The sequence below is a fragment of the Rhinopithecus bieti genome, unplaced genomic scaffold (genome assembly GCF_001698545.2).
Source record: "Rhinopithecus bieti isolate Rb0 unplaced genomic scaffold, ASM169854v2 scaffold_6946, whole genome shotgun sequence".
NCBI classification, from domain to species: Eukaryota; Metazoa; Chordata; class Mammalia; order Primates; family Cercopithecidae; genus Rhinopithecus; species Rhinopithecus bieti.
Window position 1 is genome coordinate 767047 of NW_016805697.1, and position 20126 is coordinate 787172.

The 20126-nt window shown below is 40.1% G+C and overlaps 1 protein-coding gene across 3 annotated transcripts in view; it reads left to right on the forward strand.

The window, feature by feature from the left end:
- The window catches only part of ESCO1 (establishment of sister chromatid cohesion N-acetyltransferase 1), a 74417-nt gene that overhangs the window by 42370 nt on the left and 11921 nt on the right, over nt 1–20126 (forward strand). For all 3 annotated transcript variants that reach the window (XR_001885881.1, XM_017873529.1, XM_017873528.1), the window contains exon 8: nt 156–287. Coding sequence is in view for 2 of the 3 variants with exons in the window: in XM_017873529.1 (XP_017729018.1) it covers nt 156–287 (132 nt within the window). In the remaining variant the exon portion in view is untranslated. The remainder of the gene's footprint in view (nt 1–155; nt 288–20126) is intronic.

The window sequence follows — 20126 nt, forward strand, 5'->3', positions numbered from 1 at the left end:
AAGATTAGCATGTAATTTTTAGTAATTAACATTGAATGTTATTCATTGTAGATTAAACAATTCTCACTTTATGCTCACACTATAGCCTTAGAGGCTGATGTTCTGGAATAATTCTTTTGGGAGGAAAAAAACTTTTGTTTGTTTTTTATAAATAGGATGCAGGACAAAAAAGATTTGGAGCAGTTTCTTGTAATGTTTGTGGAATGCTGTATACAGCTTCAAATCCAGAAGATGAAACACAGCATCTGCTTTTCCACAATCAGTTTATAAGTGCTGTAAAATATGTGGTAAGTGGAATTTGTGAATTCTACAATGCAAAAATCAGATAATTAGGTCGGTCTCTTACTGAGATGTTGCCATATTTAAATCACTGAAAAATTTATGTTTTTAAGAGACAATAATAGGTACAAAGCACATGTAGTGTGTATACTGGCTTTTTAAAAACAAAGCCAAACATAAAAACCAGCTAATTTATTTTGACTGGTTTATGTTGTGGGATTTTGAATTTAAATTTTACTTTTCTAAAGTAGTGATTGTACTTGTCAGAAGTAATGTTATTTAACTTGTATTTTTTAAAAAAAAATTTCCTTTGATTTCAATAATTATTTACTGTTGATAAATCTATTTAATATTTATATTTCTTGGCACAGTTTTATGTATGGAGATTGATCGTGATAGGTATTATACCAAGTAGGTTGTTTGGAGATTTCCTTTACCTTCTCTTTGTTATCATGAGGGTTTTTCTTTATAAGATTAAAAAAGAAAAATTCTAGAAAATTAAGACCTCAGAATTTGTAGTATACAAAAAAAATTCCCACAGAGTAAATCTGTTTTAGTACAAAATTTATTTTTTAATGTAAGTGCATTTTAGGCATAATGGGTATTATTTAATATTTGTGGAAATAGCAAAGTTTTTTTTTTTTTAACAATTTTGAACCATTTCAGATATCTTTTGAAAATAGTAATTTAATTGAATTGCTGTTTACCCATATCTGAAATGGAATCTCTTTTTATTATATACATGTTACCTTCAGTACTGTACACTCACATTAATAAGACCTCCAGGATATCTGAACTGAGATCACCAATTCATTTCATATAAATCTTTATATAGGTACCAGATACTGGATTATTTAAAGGTCTTTATTGGCCTCCGTTAAATTCATATGCTTGTGTTAATACTTACCTTCGGTTGAAAGGTTTGTATTCATTGTTTCATTCATCCACCTACTACCCAGGATAGGGTGAGTTTTTACTTTTTTGGTTCTCTACCTGTGGTCATCCTTTATATTTCTTATTTCATCTGACTTTTCCACACACTCCCTCCTACCACTTCACCAAATATAAGGTGCATGGACATAGAATATCTATAGCTAGATATTGTTTTATCATTTGAAATTTGTGCTTTTTCAATTTGACTATGTTAATATCCTTGCATTGTGGAAAAAAAATAGTTCTATCAGGTAGCTAAATTATAGAAAAATAGTTCAGTATATTTTATATACAAACCTCATAGAGGAAGTTAGTTCAAGTAAATTCTACTCAGTGTACATTATTTAATTCTGGTGATCATTTAGTTTCCTGAAATTATAAAAACATTCGATTTCAAAGTCTTAATTCTTCACCTTAAGGAAGATTCTTAATTTCTGAGAGGAAAAGTAAATAAATAAATCTAGAAATATCTGCTCTACTCTTCCAAGATGCCAAGGGAAGTAGATTTGTGGAACAAGGTGAAGTCATCATCTTCCAAACAAATTCTGGCTCTCTTGCAAAGCTGCAAAGCATTTTAGCAACGTAGGAAAGATTATTTCCTGCCCCAGCCGGACCCCTCCTCCAACCCCCACTTGATGGGACAGAGCCATGGGTTATTTTTTTTCATTTTTTAAATAAGCTCAAGAGAAGGAATTGAGTTTAGCTGTTGGCCATCCTTTGCTGTTATCAAGGTCGATGTTCTTATCTTTTGCTCTTTTCAAATGTAGGTGTACATAGAGTCTAAGGAAGAGACTCTTCCAAAACATTGTGGTATTCCATAGTGTATGGAGAGAAGAAGAAAACGTACCTATCTTAAAGTTGTTCTACTGTGATCACAGTTCTAGATTTTGGGTTGTGACTTTAAAACATTTATTGGGCTTTTCATTTTATGACTTTCATAGACATTAAGTACTCACAAATGCTTGACAAAATATCTAATTTTATTTAATGCCAATTTTATCTGTTAGGTTTGTCTGTTTGTGTGAAGTATATAGAAGAAGTCATTTGGTGCTCTGGTGTTAATTCATGTTAAATGGACAATATCAGGAACTGAAAATAAAGTTTTGTTCTACTTAAGACTAAAAATAGAATAAATTAGAAACAACTAGTTTTACTTTAAATTTTTTTTTGTTTTCTTTTGAGACGGAGTCTTGCTCTGTCACCCAGGCTAGAGTGCGGTGGTGTGATCTTGGCTCACTGCCTCCTCCACCTCCTGGGTTCAAGCAGTTCTCCTGTCTCAACCTCCCAAGTAGCTGGGACTACAGGTGCACGCCACCATTCCCAGCTAATTTTTGTATGTTTAGTAGAGATGGGGTTTCACCGTGTTGGTCAGGCTGGTCTCAAACTCCTGACCTCAGGTGATCCACCCACCTCAGCCTCCCAAAATATTGGAATTACAGGCATGAACTACTACGCCTGGCCAAAATTTTAATCAAACATTCTGTAGAAAATAAGATAATTACCTTTTTCTTTGGGTAAAAATTTTTTCCCAGGCAGATTAATAATCTGATGACAATTGGAAATAGCTAAAAATCCTATTTTCAAAAGGTTAAAATGTAGATAATTTTTTCTTACCATATTCTTTCGTTTTACCCCATGTGCGTGGCTGACACCATTTGGGGAAATGAATTTTATTTGACTTATTAGAAACTAGGAAGAAGCCGAGGCAACACGTGAAACCCCATCTGTACAAAAAAAGTTAGCTGGGCATGGTGGCATGTGCCTGTAGTCCCAGTTTCTCGGCAGGGCTGAGGCAGGAGGATCACTTGAGCTTGGGAGGTTGACTTGAGCCCGGGAGCTTAGGTGAACCAAGATTGCACCACTGCCTGTGCGACAGAGCAGGACCCTGTTTCAGAAAAAACCAAAAAAGCCCAAAAAACTATTTAGGAAGAAACCTCTTAATGCTTCAGGTGGAGCCTGGACTCTGGTTTAGACCTAAGAAACTACTTCAGTTTCCTTTCAGAACTAAGGTACTGTTCCCTAAAGATGTGAAGAGAAAGCACGAGTTCTCTCCCCTAGTGTGTTGAGCCACGTTGCAAGGCCAGGAAACTGCCAGAAACTTATCAGGAACTCAGCTATATTTTGAGCTGTTAGTAATGCTAAGGAACTATGTATGGGTTCTTGGCAGAGAAAAACTCAGTCCTTTTTTCCTGTATTATCCTTTTTAACTCCTTTGAATTAATTCACATCTGAGTGAATGATGTGTGGAGGGCACTACTCTCTGGGCTATGCCCTTCAAGTTTAGGAACAAAGTCTGAAAGAAATGAAAACTTAATAAAAGATCTAAGTAACCAGTAAAGCAATAAATCAATATTAAATATTTAACTAAATAAATCATATGTTAGCTTTGCAACTTAGAAGTGGTCAGAATCGTTTGTTTTCATAGACAGGAAAAAGTTAAGATTTGACTTTTAAAATGAACATAGTCATCTATGATTGGTAACAGTACAACTAAAGCAAGAGAAAGCTTAACATTTTGTGAGGGATAATGAGTAGATCTTTTTTACTGAATCAGGATTTTGTGGATAATGAGACTAGAAAATACAATCAAGTCAAATTGTGATACTTTGATTTTGAATGCTGTATGGACTTTATTCTTTCTGTTCTTTTACGTTTTGAAGAATCCTGAACATTTTGAATGATAAAAATTTAAATAACATTAAAACAATATTTTGATGAAGTGTAGGGAGATAATTAATATTTCAATGGCATATATAGAGAGTAGTATACATATTAGGTGTGTAAAGTGCCGAATTACTATGACATTGGTAGAAATAGGAAAGAACATTGATGAGAAACTTTGGAGAAAGAGTTGGCAATACCAGGCACAGTGGCTTAAGCCTGTAATCCCAGCACTTTGGGAGGCCGAGGTGGGTGGATCACTTGAGACCAGGAGATCGAGACCAACCTGACCAACATGGTGAAACCCCATCAGTACTAAAAATACAAAAATTAGTCGGATGTAGTGGTTTGTACCTGTAATCCCAGCTACTCAGGAGGCTGAGGCAGGAGAATCGCTTGAGCCCAGGAGGCGGAAGTTGCAGTGAGCCGAGATCCCACCACTATACTGCAGCCTGGGTAACAGAGCGAGACTCTGTCTCAAGGAAAAATAAAAAAGAGAGAGAGTTGACAGATCTCTGATTGGCTACAGAGCTGTGCTATCCTGTGAAGTAGCCACTAGGCTACATGAAATTAAAAATGCTGTTCTTCAGTCATACTATCCAGTGCTTAAAAGCCACACATTTCTAGATGCTACTGTGTTATGTGGTATATATATAGAATGTTTGCATCATCACACAGATCGTTCTCTTGGATAGTGCTGCTACAGAAAGCTGAGGAAAGAAGTTACATGTGATTAAATTTTTGATTTAGGGAAACCATGATCCAGTAACTCTTGCTTAACCTTTATTTTTTTTTTATGTGAAATTTGAGTGCATATAATTTAATTCTGTATACTTTATTTCTTTTCAATATGATTAGGAAAAAGAGGAAACTGGGCATTAGAGAAAAGATAATAGTAGTAGAGCAGGATTAGAGATTTTTTTTTCTGATTTTTAAATTTTATTTTTATTTTGAGTTAGGATCTTACTCTGTTGTTCAGGCCGGAGTGCAGTGGCACAATTATAGCTCACTGCAGCCTCAAACTCCTGGGCTCCAACAATCCTCCCACATCAGCCTCCTGAATATCTGGCATTACAGTTGTGTGCCACCATGCCTGGCTAATTTTTGTATATTTTGTAGAGACAGAGTTTCACTATGTTGCCCAGACTGGTCTCGAACTCCTGAGCTCAAGCTATCTGCCCACCTTGAGTTCCCAAAGTGCTGGGATTATAGGTGTGAGCCACTGCGCCCAGCCTGTTTTATTTTTTTGAGACAGGGTTTTGCTGTGTTGCCCAGGCTGGAATGCAGTGGTGCTATCATAGCTCATTGTAACCTCAAACTCCTGGGCTGAATCTTCCTGTCTCAGCCTCCTGCGTAGCTAGGACTATAGGCACAGGCCACCAGGCCTGGCTAATTTTTCTTTTTCCTTTTGGAACAGTGTCCTGCTCTGTCACCTAGGGTGTAGTGCAGGGGCACAATCATGGCTCACTGCAGCCTCAACCTTCTGGGCTCAAGCGATCTTCTGCCTCACCCTCCTGAGTAGCTGGCACTACAGGCGAGTGCCACCACACCTGGCTAATTTTTAAGTTTTTTGTAGAGATGGAGTTTGGTTTTGTTGCCCAGGGTGCTGAGATTGTGGGTGTGAGCCACCACGCCTGGCCTAGACCTGTTTTAGATCCACAACAAAATTGAGCAGATAGTACAGAGAGTTCCCATGTACTCCTTAATTCCACACATGCACAGACTCCCTCACTGTCAACATCCCATATCATAGTGGTACATTTGTTATAATTTATGAACCTACATTGACACATCATTATTTCCCAGAGTATGTATTTCATATTAGGATTTTCTCGTATATTCTGTGGGTTTTGAGAAATGTATAATGACATGTATTCACCATTATGGTATCATGCAGAATAGTTGCACTGTGCTAAAAATTCTGCTTTGCTTATTTACCCCTTCTTCCTACCTTAACCCCTGCCAACCACTGGTCTTTTTAATGTCTCCATAGTTTTACCTTTTCTAGAATGTCAGAGTTGGAATAATATACCATGTAGCCTTTTCTGATAGGCTTTTTTCACTTAGTAATATGCACTTAAACATCTCCCATGTCTTTATTTAGTAAGTTAGTTTGAGATAAAGTCTTGCTCTGTCACACAGGCTGGAGTGCAGTGGTGTGATCTCTGCTCACTGCAACCTCCATTTCCCAGGTTCAAGTAGTTCTCCTGCTCAACCTCCCGAGTAACTGGGACTACAGGCGTGTGCCACCACATCCGGCTAATTTTTTATTTTTTATTTTATTTTATTTATTTTTTTGAGATGGAGTCTCACTCTGTCCCCTAGACTGGAGTGCAGTGGCGTGATCTCTGCTCACTGCAACCTTCGCCTCTTGGATTCAAGCAGTTCTCTGCCTCACCCTCCTAAGTAGCTGTGACTGCAGTTGTGCGCCACCACTCCTGGCTAATTTTTGTATTTTTTGTAGAGACAGGGTTTTACCATGTTGGCCAGGCTAGTTTTGAACTTCTGACCTCAAATGATCTGCCCTCTCAGCCTCCCAGAGTGCTGGGATTCCAGGTATGAGCCACCATGCCCGGCCTAATTTTTTATTTTAATTTTTTTAGTAGAGATAGAGTTTCACCATGTTGGCCAGGCTGGTCTTGAACTTCTGACCTCAAGTGATCCACCTGCCTCGGGCTCCCAAATTGCTGGGATTACAGGCATGAGCCCCTGAACTGGGCTCCCATGTCTTTTTATGGCTTTGAAAGCCCATTTCTTTTTAGCTCTGTGTGATATTCCGTTGTCTGGTTGTATCATAGTTTATCCATTCACCTACTGCAGGATATCTTGGTTGCTTCAAAGTTTGGCAATTATGAATAAAGCTGCTGTGTACAGGTTTTTGTGAGGACATGTTTTCAGCCCTTGATGGTAAATACCAAGAAGCTTGATTACTGGATCGTATGGTAAGAGTGTGTTTAGTTTTGTTAGAAACTGCCAGACTCTCTTCCAAAGTTGCTGTATTATTTTGCATTTCTACCAACAATTAATGAGAGTTTGCCTTGCTTCATATCCTCACCAGAATTTGGTGTTATCAGTGTTCTGGGTTTTGGCCTTTCTAATAGGCTTGTAGTGGTATGTTACTGTTTTAATTTGCATTTCCTATTATTATATGATACAGAATATCTTTTCATGTGCTTATTTTCCATTTGCATATCTTCTTAGGTGAGGTCCTTTGCCCATTTTTTATTTTATTTTAATTTTAATTTTTTAATCAGGCTGTTCTGAGTTTTAAGAGTTCTTTGGGTATTTTGGGTAACAGTTTTTTTTGTGTGTATGTTTGTGTTTTTGTTTGTTTGTTTGTTTGTTTTTTGACGTGGAGTTTCATTCTTGTTGCCCAGGCTGGAGTGCAATGATGCAATCTCGGCTGACTGCAACCTCCGCCTCTCGGGTTCAAGCGATTCCCCTGCCTCAGATTCCCGAGTAGCTGGGATTGCCGGCATTCACCACCATGCCTAGCTAATTTTGTATTTTTAGTAGAGACAGGGTTTCTCCATGTTGGTCAGGCTGGTCTCAAACTCCCGACCTCAGGTGATCCTCCCGCCTCAGCTTTCCAAAGTGCTGGGATTACAGGCGTGAGCCCCCGTGCCCAACCAGGTTAACAGTTTTTAAATCAGATATTTATTTCGTAAGTATTTTCTTCCAGCCTGTAACTTGTCTTCTCATTCCCTTAGCAGTATCTTTTTCAAAAAAAAAAATTTTTTTTTTTAAATAAAAATAGAAATGGAGTGTCGCTGTGTCATCTTAGCTTGTTTCAAACTCCTGGATGGAAGTGATCCACCTGCCTTGGCCTCCCAAAGTGCTGGATTACAAGCAAGAACCACCATGCCCAGTCCAAAAAATACTTTTTATTATATGCTTTTTCTTTTTTGAGACAAAGTTGTGGTCTGTCACCCAGACTGGAGTGCAGTGGTGTGATCAGTGCTCACTCTATCCTTGACCTCCTGGGCTCAAGCAATCATTCTATCTTAGCCTTCCTAGTAGCCGGGACCACAAGGGTACACCACTGTGCTTGACTAATTTTTAAATTTTTTGTAGAGATGAAGTTTCCCTATATTGCCCAGGTTGGTCACAAACTCCTGGGCTCAATCAGTTCTCTTGCCTCTGCCTCCCAATGTGTTAGGATTACAGGTGTGAGCCACCCTGCCTGGCCAACAGTATCTTTTAAAGAGCAGACATTTTAAATTGTAATGAAGTCCAGTTTATCAGTTATTTCTTTCATGAATTGTGCCTTTGGTATACTTAAAATGTCATTGCCATACCCAAGGTCATCTAGTTTTTCTCCTATGTTATCTTAAATTTCTGCATTTTATGTTTAGATCCATTTTGAGTTAATTTTTGTGAGGGATGCGAGGTGTGTGTTTAGGTTACTTTTACATGTAGATGTCCAGTTCAGCACCATTTGTTGGCTGTCTTTTCTCCATTATATTGCCTTTGCTCTTATATCAAAGATCAGTTGACTATTTATATGTGAGTCTATTTCTGGGCTCTCTGTCCTGTTTCATCGATCTGTTGTTTCACCAATACCACTGTATTAGTCCGTTCTCATGCTACTATAAAGAACTGCCTGAGACTGGGTAATTTATAAAGGAAAGAGGTTTAATTAACCCACAGTTCTGCATGGCTAGGAAGGCCTTGGGAAACTTAAATCATTGCTGAAGGGGAAGCAGATTTGTCCTTCACATGGTGGCAGGAGAGAGAAGTGCTGAGCAAAGGGGGAAAACCTTCCCTTATAAAACCATCAGATCTTGTGAGAACTCACTATCTCAAGAACAGCAGCTTGGGGGTTACTACCCCCATGCTTGATAACTAGCCTTATAGTAGGTTTTGGAATTGGATAGTGTCAGTCATCCAACTTTGTTGTTCTCCTTCAATTTTGTGTTGGCTATTCTAAGTCTTTTACCTCTCAGTACAAATTTTAGAACTAGTTTGTCAGTATCTACAAAATAGCTTGCTGGGATTTTTATTAGAATTGCATTGAATCTATAGATTAAATCAGGAAGAACTGACCTTTTAATATTGAGTCTTCCTATCTGGTTTTGTAAATTTTTATTGTACGTTGGAGATGGTGTGTGAAGAAATAGTAGAGACTGAAGTAGATAGTATCCTTTCCCTTACCCATGAGCACTTTCTCTTTTCTTTTGTCAGTTAACTATGGTGAGGGACTGATTGCTTAGATCTAATTAAAAATTGAACTGGGTCAGGTCAGAGTTGGGTTTGAAACTTTAGTTTTCTGTTCTAGTATTAGGTGTCTCTCTGCAACTGAGATTGGGGATCTAAGCTCCACACAGCACTAAAACTCTCTATACCTTCCAGCCCAACGGTGCAGTTGTCCCATGGGAGAGAGTTGGTAGATAATTATTGCTGTATTTGGAGTTTCTTCAGATTTCAGACTGCCATGCCAGGCCACATAATTCTGGTTGGTTTCTCTTTGTTCCAGCAAGAGATTCTTCTCCTTGTTCTCTGTCTGTTGCAGGCTTGCTTGTTCACTCATGCTTCCAGACTTGGTCAACATCTTATGGTTAAAAATGGCTACTGGTCTCTTCTCACTTAGGAAGGACTGGTTCATCTCTGAAAATCAGTTCATTTAGACATTTTGTTTCTACACCTTTTCAGTGTCTTTTAAAAAACACATGCTTTTTCTTTTCTTTTTCTTTTTTTTGAGACGGAATCTCTCTCTGTCGCCCAGGCTGGAGTGCAGTGGCACCGTCCTGGCTCACTGCAAGCTCCGCTTCTTGGGTTCACACCATTCTCCTGCCTCAGCCTCCCTAGTAGCTGGGACTACAGGCGCCTGCCACCATGCCTGGCTAATTTTTTGTGTTTTTAGTAGAGGTGGGGTTTCACTGTTTTAGCCAGGATGGTCTCGATCTCCTGACCTCGTGATCTGCCTGTCTCGGCCTCCCAAAGTGCTGGGATTACAGGCGTGAGCCACCGTGCCCAGCCAACACATGCTCTTTCATTTATTGGGTGTTTTCTTATTACAACAGATACAGTGATCTTTTGTGACCTCTTTTATCCTAATTGGGAGCAGAACTCCCAGAGATGTACATTGTGATAACATTTTTCAGTAATAGACTTGTTGGCTTTGTTTAATTTTGGCTGTAGAGGTTGAGTGGAATTTGGACCATGAGTGTTTTAAAGTCATAAGCAATACCGATGAACCCAATGTATTTGCTAAGTCCAAATGACCTTTGAGATGAGATTTACATCGAATAAAGTATTTCTTATATACTGGGATATTGTTGCTACCAGTTGAAAAGTGCTTAATATGTAAATCCTAATAAAGAGATTTTTAGGATTCTTTAATATTTGAAGATGACAGAAGAGAAAAAAGTATCATAATTCTTCCCATTTGACTTTTTATTGGGTCTGACCCAGGCATATCTTGTGAGAAATATTCATGTAGTTGTAAGATTTAGATGTTATAGTAGAAGTTCACTTAATCATCGTAATGGGAAAATTGGGTCAGTTAACTAAATAATATCTGATTATCTAAAAAGTTGATGACTGTTGGTTATCAACTGACGCAGTTCTCCCAGTTATGTTGATTAAGTTGCTGAGACTCTTTTCCTTGTTCTCTGCAGTGTTGCAGGCTTGCTTGTTCACCCATGCTTCGCAGACATAGTCAACATCTTAGGGTTAAAAATGGCTACTGGTCTCTGCTCACTTAGGAAGGGCTGGTTCATTTCTGAAAATCAGTTCATTTAGACATTTTGTTTCTGTACCGTTTCAGTGTCTTTAAAAACACATACTTTTTCATTTATTGGGTGTTTTCTTACTACAATAGGCACAGTAATCTTTTTTGTGACCTTTTTTTTTTTTTTGAGATGGAGTCTCTCTCTGTTGCCCAGGCTGGAGCGCAGTGGCATGATCTTGGCTCACTGCAGCCTCTGTCTCCTGGGTTCAAGCAGTTCTCGTGCCTCAGCCTCCCAAGTAGCTGGGATTACAGGCATGTGCCACCATGCCCAGCTAATTTTTGTATTTTTAGTAGAGATAGGGTTTCAGCACATTGGCGAGGCTGGCCTTAAACTCCTGACCTCGGGTAATCCACCTGCCTTGGCCTTCCAAAGTGCTGAGATCACAGGTGTGAGCCACCGTGCCCGGCCTTTGACCTTCTTTATCCTAGTTGGGAGCAGAACTCCCAAATACATACATTGAAACCAACCTGACCAACATGGTGAAACCCCATCTCTACTGAAAATACAAAAATTAACCGGGTGTGATGGTGTCTGCCTGTAATGCCAACTACTTGGGAGGCTGAGGCATGAGAATCGCTTGAATCCTGGAGGCGGAGATTGCAGTGAGCTGATATCGTGCCACTGCACTCCTGCCTTTTTCTGTCTCAAAAAAAGAAAAAAAAAGTTTGGAGGTGTGTCATGTCAGGGTGGTTCCATCTAGCAGTTCAATAATGTCATTGTGAATGCTGGCCATTTCTCAGTCAGCACTCTGCTGTCCTTAGTGTGTTGACTCTTGTGCTTCACGGTTGTAACATCATGGTCCTAAAGTAGATTTCTGCAGTCCAGATACCGTATTCAGGGTCAAAGCAGGAATGCTGGGTGAGATGGGTACTCAAATGGCATTTTGGGGTTTGTTTTCTTTTTAGAGATAGGGTCTCAAAAATTAGAGCAGGGTTTTATATTAAGAAACAGCCTTTACAAACAAGTTGTATTAAATGATTCTACTTCTAGGACACTATCTTATGGAAATGCAGTTTTTGAGGTCAAAATACTGGAGTTAATGGTTAAAAGACCCAGACACGTTGATCCTTCAGAAAACTCTGTAGCTCTTAATAAGGAGGGAATAGATTTCTATTTCTTTCCTTTTTTTTTTTCCTAAGATACAGGGTCTTGCTCTGTTGGCCAGCCTGGAGTGCGGTGGTACGATGAGCTCACCGTTGACTTGAACTCCTTGGCTCAGGGGATCCTCCTGCCTGAGTCTCCACAGTAGCTGGGACTACAAGCATGTGTCACCATGCCCAGCTGATTATTTTACTTTTTGTAGAGATAAGGTCTTGCTTTGTTGCCCAGGCTTGTCTCAAACTTCTGGGCTTAAGCAACCCGCCTGCCTTGGCCTCCCAAAGTGCTGGGATTACAGGGGTGAGATACCATGCCTGGCCAATTTTTAAATTTTTAAATTTTTTTTGAGATGGATATTGCTGTGTTGGCCTGGTGGTCTTGAAATTCCGGCCTCAAGCAGCCCTTCCACCTTGGCCTCCCAAAATGCTGGGATTACAGTCATGATCCACCACCCTCCTCGCCTTTTTATTTTTGTTTTTTGAGACAGGGTCTTAACCTGGTCACCCAGGCTGGAGTGCAGTGGTGCAATCATGGCTCATTGCAGCCTCAACTTCTCAGGCTCAAGCAATCCTCCTGCCTCAGCCTCCTGAGTAGCTGAGACTATAGGCATGTGCCGTCACACTCAGCTAATTTTTCTACTTTTTTGTAGAGACAGGGTCCCACTATGTTGCCCAGGCTTGTCTCAGACTCCTGGGCTCAAGCAATTGTTTGGTCTCCCAAAGTGTTGAGATCACAGGCATGAATCACTGTGCCTGGCCTTCCTCTATTTTTTGGTTCTTAGCGTTCCCACCACCAAGAATGCCATCCCATTTTTTTTTTTTTTTTTTTTGAGATGGAGTCTTGCTCTGTCGCCCAGGCTGGAGTGCAGTGGCCAGATCTCAGCTCACTGCAAGCTCTGCCTCCCGGGTTCACGCCATTCTCCTGCCTCAGCCTCCTGCGTAGCTGGGACTACAGGCGCCCGCCACCTCGCCCGGCTAATTTTTTGTATTTTTTTAGTAGAGACGGAGTTTCACCGGGTTAGCCAGGAAGGTCTCGATCTCCTGACCTCGTGATCCGCCCACCTCGACCTCCCAAAGTGCTGGGATTACAGGCTTGAGCCACCGCGCCCGGCCACCATCCCATTTTTATACGTGCCTTTCAGTCCCAGGGAAATACCTTCTTTTCTTTTCTTTTTTTTTTTTTGAGATGGAGTCTTGCTCTGTTGCCCAGGCTGGAGTGCAGTGGCACAATCTCAGCTCACTGCAAGCTCCACCTCCCGGGTTCACACCATTCTCCTGCCTCAGCCTCCCAAGTAGCTGGGACTACAGGCACCCGCCACCACACCCAGCTAATTTTTTTGCAGTTTTAGTAGGGACGGGGTTTCACTGTGTTAGCCAGGATGGTCTGGATCTCCTGACCTCGTGATCCTCCTGCCTCAGCCTCCCAAAGTCTTGGGATTACAGGCGTGAGCCACCGCACCCGGCCATTTTGCCTTTTCTTACAGGTTCCTGCTTCAATTTGATAGTTGTTTCTTTGAGAATTAAGAAATATATTAAATATACGTATTGATAGACTGATTTTGGATTCAGAAACGTTAAAGTGTAATGAATAAAGCTTATTTTAGAATCAAGAAAACTTCCTTTGAAGCATATACTTCATTGCACTTTGTATTAAAGACATGTGTATACTATAGTTTCTCCTGTTAGATTTATAAGATTCTTGAGGTCGGTGTGGCATAGTAGAAAAGAAAGCTTAAACTATAGGGATGTGGTTTCCTAATGAGCCATTTACTAGTTGTATGACCATAACATATTAACTCTTTTTCTCTTTAGTTTTTTTTTTCAAATCTGTAAGCAATGACGGCAATATCTTATGTGACAATTTTTTCCGAGGTTTATTTATTTCTTAAACGTTTATTAGCTGTTGACCTTGTTTTTAAAAATTATTATAAAGATCTTTTATGTAAGTTCACAGATCAGTGTGAGGGACAATGGGTAAACATTTAAATAGTGTGGAAAATGCTACAGTAGTATTTTAGGATATACAGGGTACTATATAGAGCGTAGAGCAAGGACATATGACAAAGATTGGAAAAGTCAGGTTAGCACTTAATAAATTCAGAAAGGGTAAGTAGGAGTCCCTTGAGCTCAGAAGGGTATAGAGCAAAGGCATATCAGGCCAAGAGAGCAGTATGTGAAAGGTCAGACAAATATTTCATTATGACTTGTGACTGTGTTGTATTGGAAAAGCTGCAAGAGATAAGGCTGAAAGAGGTAGATGGGGGACCAGATCATGAATGACATTGTAAGGCATGAAGGCATTGAAGATTTAAAAACCTAAACCAGCCAGGCACGATGGCTCACACCTTTAATCCTGGCACTTTGGGAGACCAGGGTGGGAGGATCACTTGAGCTCAGGAGTTTGAGACGAGCCTGGGTAACATGGCAAAACCCTGTCTCTACAAAAAATAGAAAAATCACCTGGGTGTTGGGGTACATGCCTGTCATCCCAGCTACTTGGGAGGCTGACTTGGGAGAGTTGCTTGAGCCTAGGAGGTTGAGGCTGCATTGAGGCATGATTGCACCAGTGTGCTCCAGCCAGGGCAACAGAGTGAGACCCTGTCTCAAAACCAAAACCAAAACCTGCTAAACCAACTAAAATGCTTAGTTGCTGTAATAATAGGAACTGTTATTTATTGAGTACATATTATTGTGCTAGGCCCAATGGTCAACATTTTATAGTGTTTTCTCATTTAGCTTCTCAGTACTTTTCTGTTTTTTGTTTTGTTCTGTTTTGTTTTTGTTTTTGGTGGTTTTGGTTAGAGCAGGGTTTCACCATGCTGCTCTTAACAGGCTGGTCTAGAGCTCCTGGGCTCAAGTGATCCTCCTTCCTCTACCTCTCAAAGTGTGGATTATAGGTATGAGCCACTGCACCAGGCCTGTTTTTATATCTATTTTATAGGTGAGGAAACCAAGTTTTAGAGAGGTTAAGTAATTTGCCCAAAGCAGTGCAGCTAGTGAGTAGCAGAGTCTGCATTCGAATCTTAGGTTTTTCTGATTTTTGAAATTCTCCTTACCACTATGCTATACTGCCAAGATCAATGGTTTGTATACATGGTAGGTAGTCAGCACATATTTATTGAATTGAGAGAATTTTTCCATGTGTATGTCACTTTCAAACTAGTGGTAATATCTAAGACTTTTCAGCACTTTGAAGTTCTATATGGCCGTATGGATTAGGCACACATCTTTACCAGTATTGTTTTTTTTTGTTTTTGAGATGGAGTTTCACTCTTGTCACCCAGGCTGGAGTACAGTGGCATGATCTCTGCTCACTGCAACCTCCATCTCCTGGGTTCAAGCAATCCTTCTGCCTCGGCCCCCTGAGTAGCTGGGATTACAGGCATGTGCCACATGCTTGGCTAATTTTTTGTATTTTTAGTAGACACAGGGTTTTGCCATGTTGGCCAGGCTAGTCTCAAACTTCTAACCTCAGGAGATCCACCCGCCTCGGCCTCCCAAAGTGTTGGGATTAAAGGCGTGAGCCACCGTGCCTGGCCTCAACTTAACTTTTTAAATTACTATTGAAATGCCTATTTTCAAATTCCTTTAGTAATTTTTTTTTTTTTTTTTTTTTTTTGAGGCAGTGTCTTGCTCTGTTACCTAGGCTGGAGTGCAATGGTGTGATCTTGGCTCACTGCAAGCTCTGCCTCCTGGGTTCAGGGGATTCTCCTGCCTTAGCCTCCTGAGTAGCTGGGATTACAGGTGCCTGCCACCAAGCCTGGCTAATTTTTGTATTTTTAATAGAGACGGGGTTTCACCATGTTGGCCAGGCTGGTCTCGAACTCCTGACCTCAGGCGATCCTCCCACCTTGGCCTCCCAAAGTGCTGGGATTACAGGCATGAGCCACTGCGCCTGACTGACAAGTAATTTTTTTTTTTGAGACGGAGTCTTGCTCTGTCCCCCAGGCTGGAGTGCAGTGGCACGATCTTGGCTCACTACAAGCTCCGCCTCCCAGGTTCATGCCATTCTCCCTCCTCAGCTTCCTGAGTAGCTGGGACTACAGGCGCCCACCACCACACCTGGCTAATTTTTTGTATTTTTAGTAGAGATGGGGTTTCACCATGTTAGCCAGGAAGGTCTCGATATCCTGACCTCGTGATCCGCCTGCCTCAGCCTCCCAAAGTGCTGGGATTACAGGCGTGAGCAATCGCACCTGGCCTTTATTTTTTCCTTCTAAATAAATGATGCTTGAACAAACCTTGGGCCATTGGTACAGTTTTGACAATAGGCAATTTGAATTTTCCAAAACAAGTTTAATGCATTACACACACACACAGACACACACAGACACACACAGAGTAATGAACTCCTTTGTACTGATCACCTGCCTTCAACAATTCATGGATAATCATCTTCATCTAACTTTCCCAATTATTTTGAAGTAAACTCAGGCATCATGTTATTACTTTAGTACATATTTCTAAATATGTATTTCTTTTCTTTTCTTTTTTTTTTTTTTTTTTTGAGATGGAGTTTCACTCTTGTTTGCCCATGCTGGAGTTCAGTGGCGTGATCTTGGCTCACTGCAACCTCCACCTCCTAGGTTCAAGTGATTCTCCTGCCTCAGCCTCCCGAGTAGCTGGGATTACAGGCGCATGCTACCATGTCTGGCTAGGTTTTTTTTTTTTTTTTTTTTTAAATATATTTTTAGTAGAAACGAGATTTCACCAGATTAGGCAGGCTGGTCTCAAACTGACCTCAGGTGATCCGCCCGCCTCGGCCCCGCAAAGTGCTGGGGTTATAGGTGTGAGCCACCATGTCCCACCTCTAAATATTTATTTCTTAAAGATGAAGATTACTCCTGTTTTGTTTTGTTTTGTTTTGAGATGGAGTCTCGCTCTGTCACCCACGCTGGAGTGCAGTGGTGCTATCTTGGCTCACTGCAACCTCTGCCTCCCAGATTCAAGCAATTCTCCTGCCTCAGCCTCCCTAGTAGCTGGGACTACAGGCGCGCACCACCACGCCGAGCTAATTTTTTTGTATTTTTAGTAGAGATGNTATTTTTAGTAGAAACGAGATTTAACCAGATTAAGCAGGCTGGTCTCAAACTGACCTCAGGTGATCCGCCCGCCTCGGCCCCGCAAAGTGCTGGGGTTATAGGTGTGAGCCACCATGTCCCACCTCTAAATATTTATTTCTTAAAGATGAAGATTACTCCTGTTTTGTTTTGTTTTGTTTTGAGATGGAGTCTCGCTCTGTCACCCACGCTGGAGTGCAGTGGTGCTATCTTGGCTCACTGCAACCTCTGCCTCCCAGATTCAAGCAATTCTCCTGCCTCAGCCTCCCTAGTAGCTGGGACTACAGGCGCGCACCACCACGCCGAGCTAATTTTTTTGTATTTTTAGTAGAGATGGGGTTTCACTGTGTTAGCCAGGATGGTCTCCATCTACTGATCTTGTGAGCCGCTTTCCTCAGCCTCTCAAAGTGCTGGGATTACAGGTGTGAGCCACTGTGCCTGGCCAAAGATTATTCCTGTTTTAAACATAAAAGTACCTTAAATAATATAACTACACATTCAATAAATGAATTAATTATTGAAATCAAGTTTTCCATCAGAGTTAAAAGCTTCCCAAATAGCTCATGATTTCCTATGTTTATTTGTTTGAATTAGGGTTTATATATTACATTGGTTGGTATGTCGCTTTAGTATCTTTTAATCCCTAGGTTCTCCCTGGATCTGTTTTTTTCCCTTGTAATATTTGTTTATTTTTTGAAAAGCTGGTTGTTGGTTTTATTTCTTCAAATACTCCTTCAAATGTATATTCTCATTCCACCTTTTTATGAAATTGTGATTAATATGAACTTTTAAAGTTGGAGTATTATTTATACAATTAAATCTACACATCTTAAGTGTTTGGTTTGAATTTTGATCATTGTATATACGTGGTATCTACCACTCAGTGTATTTTGTTTCTAATTGTAATCCTTTTTTTGATGGTAAAAAGAGAAATCCATTCTTTAGACTGTACAGTTTAGAGTAGCTGCAATAGCAAGGAGAAAAGAATAATAATTTATTAATCCCAGCACTTTGGGTGGCTGAGTGGGTGGATCACCTGAGGTCGGGAGTTTGAGACCAGTCTGACCAACATGGAAAAACCCTGTTTCTACTAAAAATACAAAAAGATTAGCTGGGCACATGTCTGTAATCCCAACTACTCGGGAGACTGAGGCAGGAGAATTGCTTGAACCCAGGAGGCGGAGATTGCAGTGAGCTGAGATTGCACCATCACACTCTAGCCTGGGCAACAAGAGTGAAACTCTGTCTCAAAATAATAATAATAATAATTTCTTGCTATTAGAAATACAAATTAGGAATATAAAGTTTTCTGCTTTTCGTGAAGTAGCCAAATGGATGAAGTAAGAAAAAAATGGGTTTTAGAAAATACTACTTGTTAGCAGAGGGTTATGTGTAATGTACTAGTGCTGAAATATATTGGAGTTAAAGGTCAGAAGTGTAAGTGCACTGCATTGGAATTTATATCTTTGCAGAAACATTGTGGCTATTTGGTTATTCTTCTAAATTGCATGCACTCTTTCCTGAACCCTGCGTTTCTCTCCCTTAATTTTAAGCATTGGATGGACTTTACAACCTCTAAGTTTCTCTGAAATAAGGAGGGTCATGTGGTTATTGCTGACTAGCAGTTAACTGTAGTTGAGGCATAGATGTGTCTTGAGTATGTTACTTGAACAAATATTAGCTAACTTGTTTCTTTCATCTTTTGTTTGTCTATGATTTGAATTTATTGCTGTATTTAACCTTGGGAACATTTATTGATTGACTGTTTTGTTAGATTAGTGCATTGATCTTAGTTTGATACTAGTAAGAAAGGAGAATGGAAGTTACTAAGAGTTACTGAGTGGCTACTTTTTGAGCAGTCGTCTTAAGTATAGCACCCTCGTACCTACCCAAGTGATGGAGGTGATGATAGCCATTTTTTAGAATGCTTAGGTCAGGAAACAGAATCAGAGTTCCGGTGATTTGCCTAAGGCCATGTATCTAGTAACTACCAAGAACAAGGATCTAAACCCTGAACTTTTACTCTAGAATTACTTAAAAGTTTTCACTAAAATGTGCTTTCTGGCCGGGCGCGGTGGCTCAAGCCTGTAATCCCAGCACTTTGGGAGGCCGAGACGGGTGAATCACGAGGTCAGGAGATCGAGACCATCCTGGCGAACACGGTGAAACCCCGTCTCTACTAAAAAAATACAAAAAAGCTAGCCGGGCGAGGTGGCGGGCGCCTGTAATCCCAGCTACTCGGGAGGCTGAGGCAGGAGAATGGCGTAAACCCGGGAGGCGGAGCTGGCAGTGAGCTGAGATCCGGCCACTGCACTCCAGCCTTGGCGACAGAGTGAGACTCTGTCTCAAATAAGTAAATTACATTAATAAACAAAACTTGCTGTTTTCATGAACTTTAGAAACCTAAGCAGTACTAAGTATCCCTTGGCAATCTTTGCTTCTTAGATTAAAGGGCTTTTATTTATGTACATGAAAAAACGGTACTATTTAAAACATAAAATTTTATCAATTGAATTGTGATAAAAATGTCATCATGAACATACAAGTCTGAAGTTGTTTCAAGGAGAAAGTTTATGCACTTAAAATTAGTAAAGCAAAATAATTTGTCCATATGTTCTATAATGAATATAATGAGATGAACCAGTATTAACTGTTTTTAAAGGCATTTAATAGGAAAATAGTTTATGGAAGTGTCTTAGATGATTCAGTTCGAAGAATGGTTTTCTTATAACCTTGAGGTTACTTAAATTTTTAGGTCTTTTTGTGGTTTTAAAGTGAAAATCTCTTCATTTTATTAAAAATACGGTTCATAAATTTAAAAGCTTTTCATAAAGTAACATTACTAATAGAAATTTGTTTTAGAGGTGATATCTTGTAAATCTTCTAAAAATTGTTTACCTATATTCAGATCTGTATATGATTCAGATTTTTTCTTTCTTTCTTTCTGTTTTTTTTTTTTTTTTTTTTTTTTTTTTTTTTTTTTTTTTTTTTTTTTTTTTTTTTTTTTTTTTTTTTTTGAGACAGTGTCTCGCTCTGTCACCCAGGCTGGAGTGCAGTGGCGCGATCTCAGCTCACTGCAACCTCCACCTCCCGGGTTCAAGCGATTCTGCTGCCTCAGCCTCCTGAGTAGCCGGAACTCCAGGCACGTGCCACCACACCCGCCTAAAACTACAATAATTTTTTGTCTTTTAGTAGCTATGGGGTTTCCAGAATGGTCTTGATTCACCTGACCTCGTGATCCGCCCTCCTCCCAAAGTCCTGGGATTACAGGCATGAGCCACCACACCCGGCCTTAAGTTTCTTTTTTAAAACCTTATTTAGGTTGAAGAACTACGGATTTAGTTTCTTAGAGGAAAAAAGGA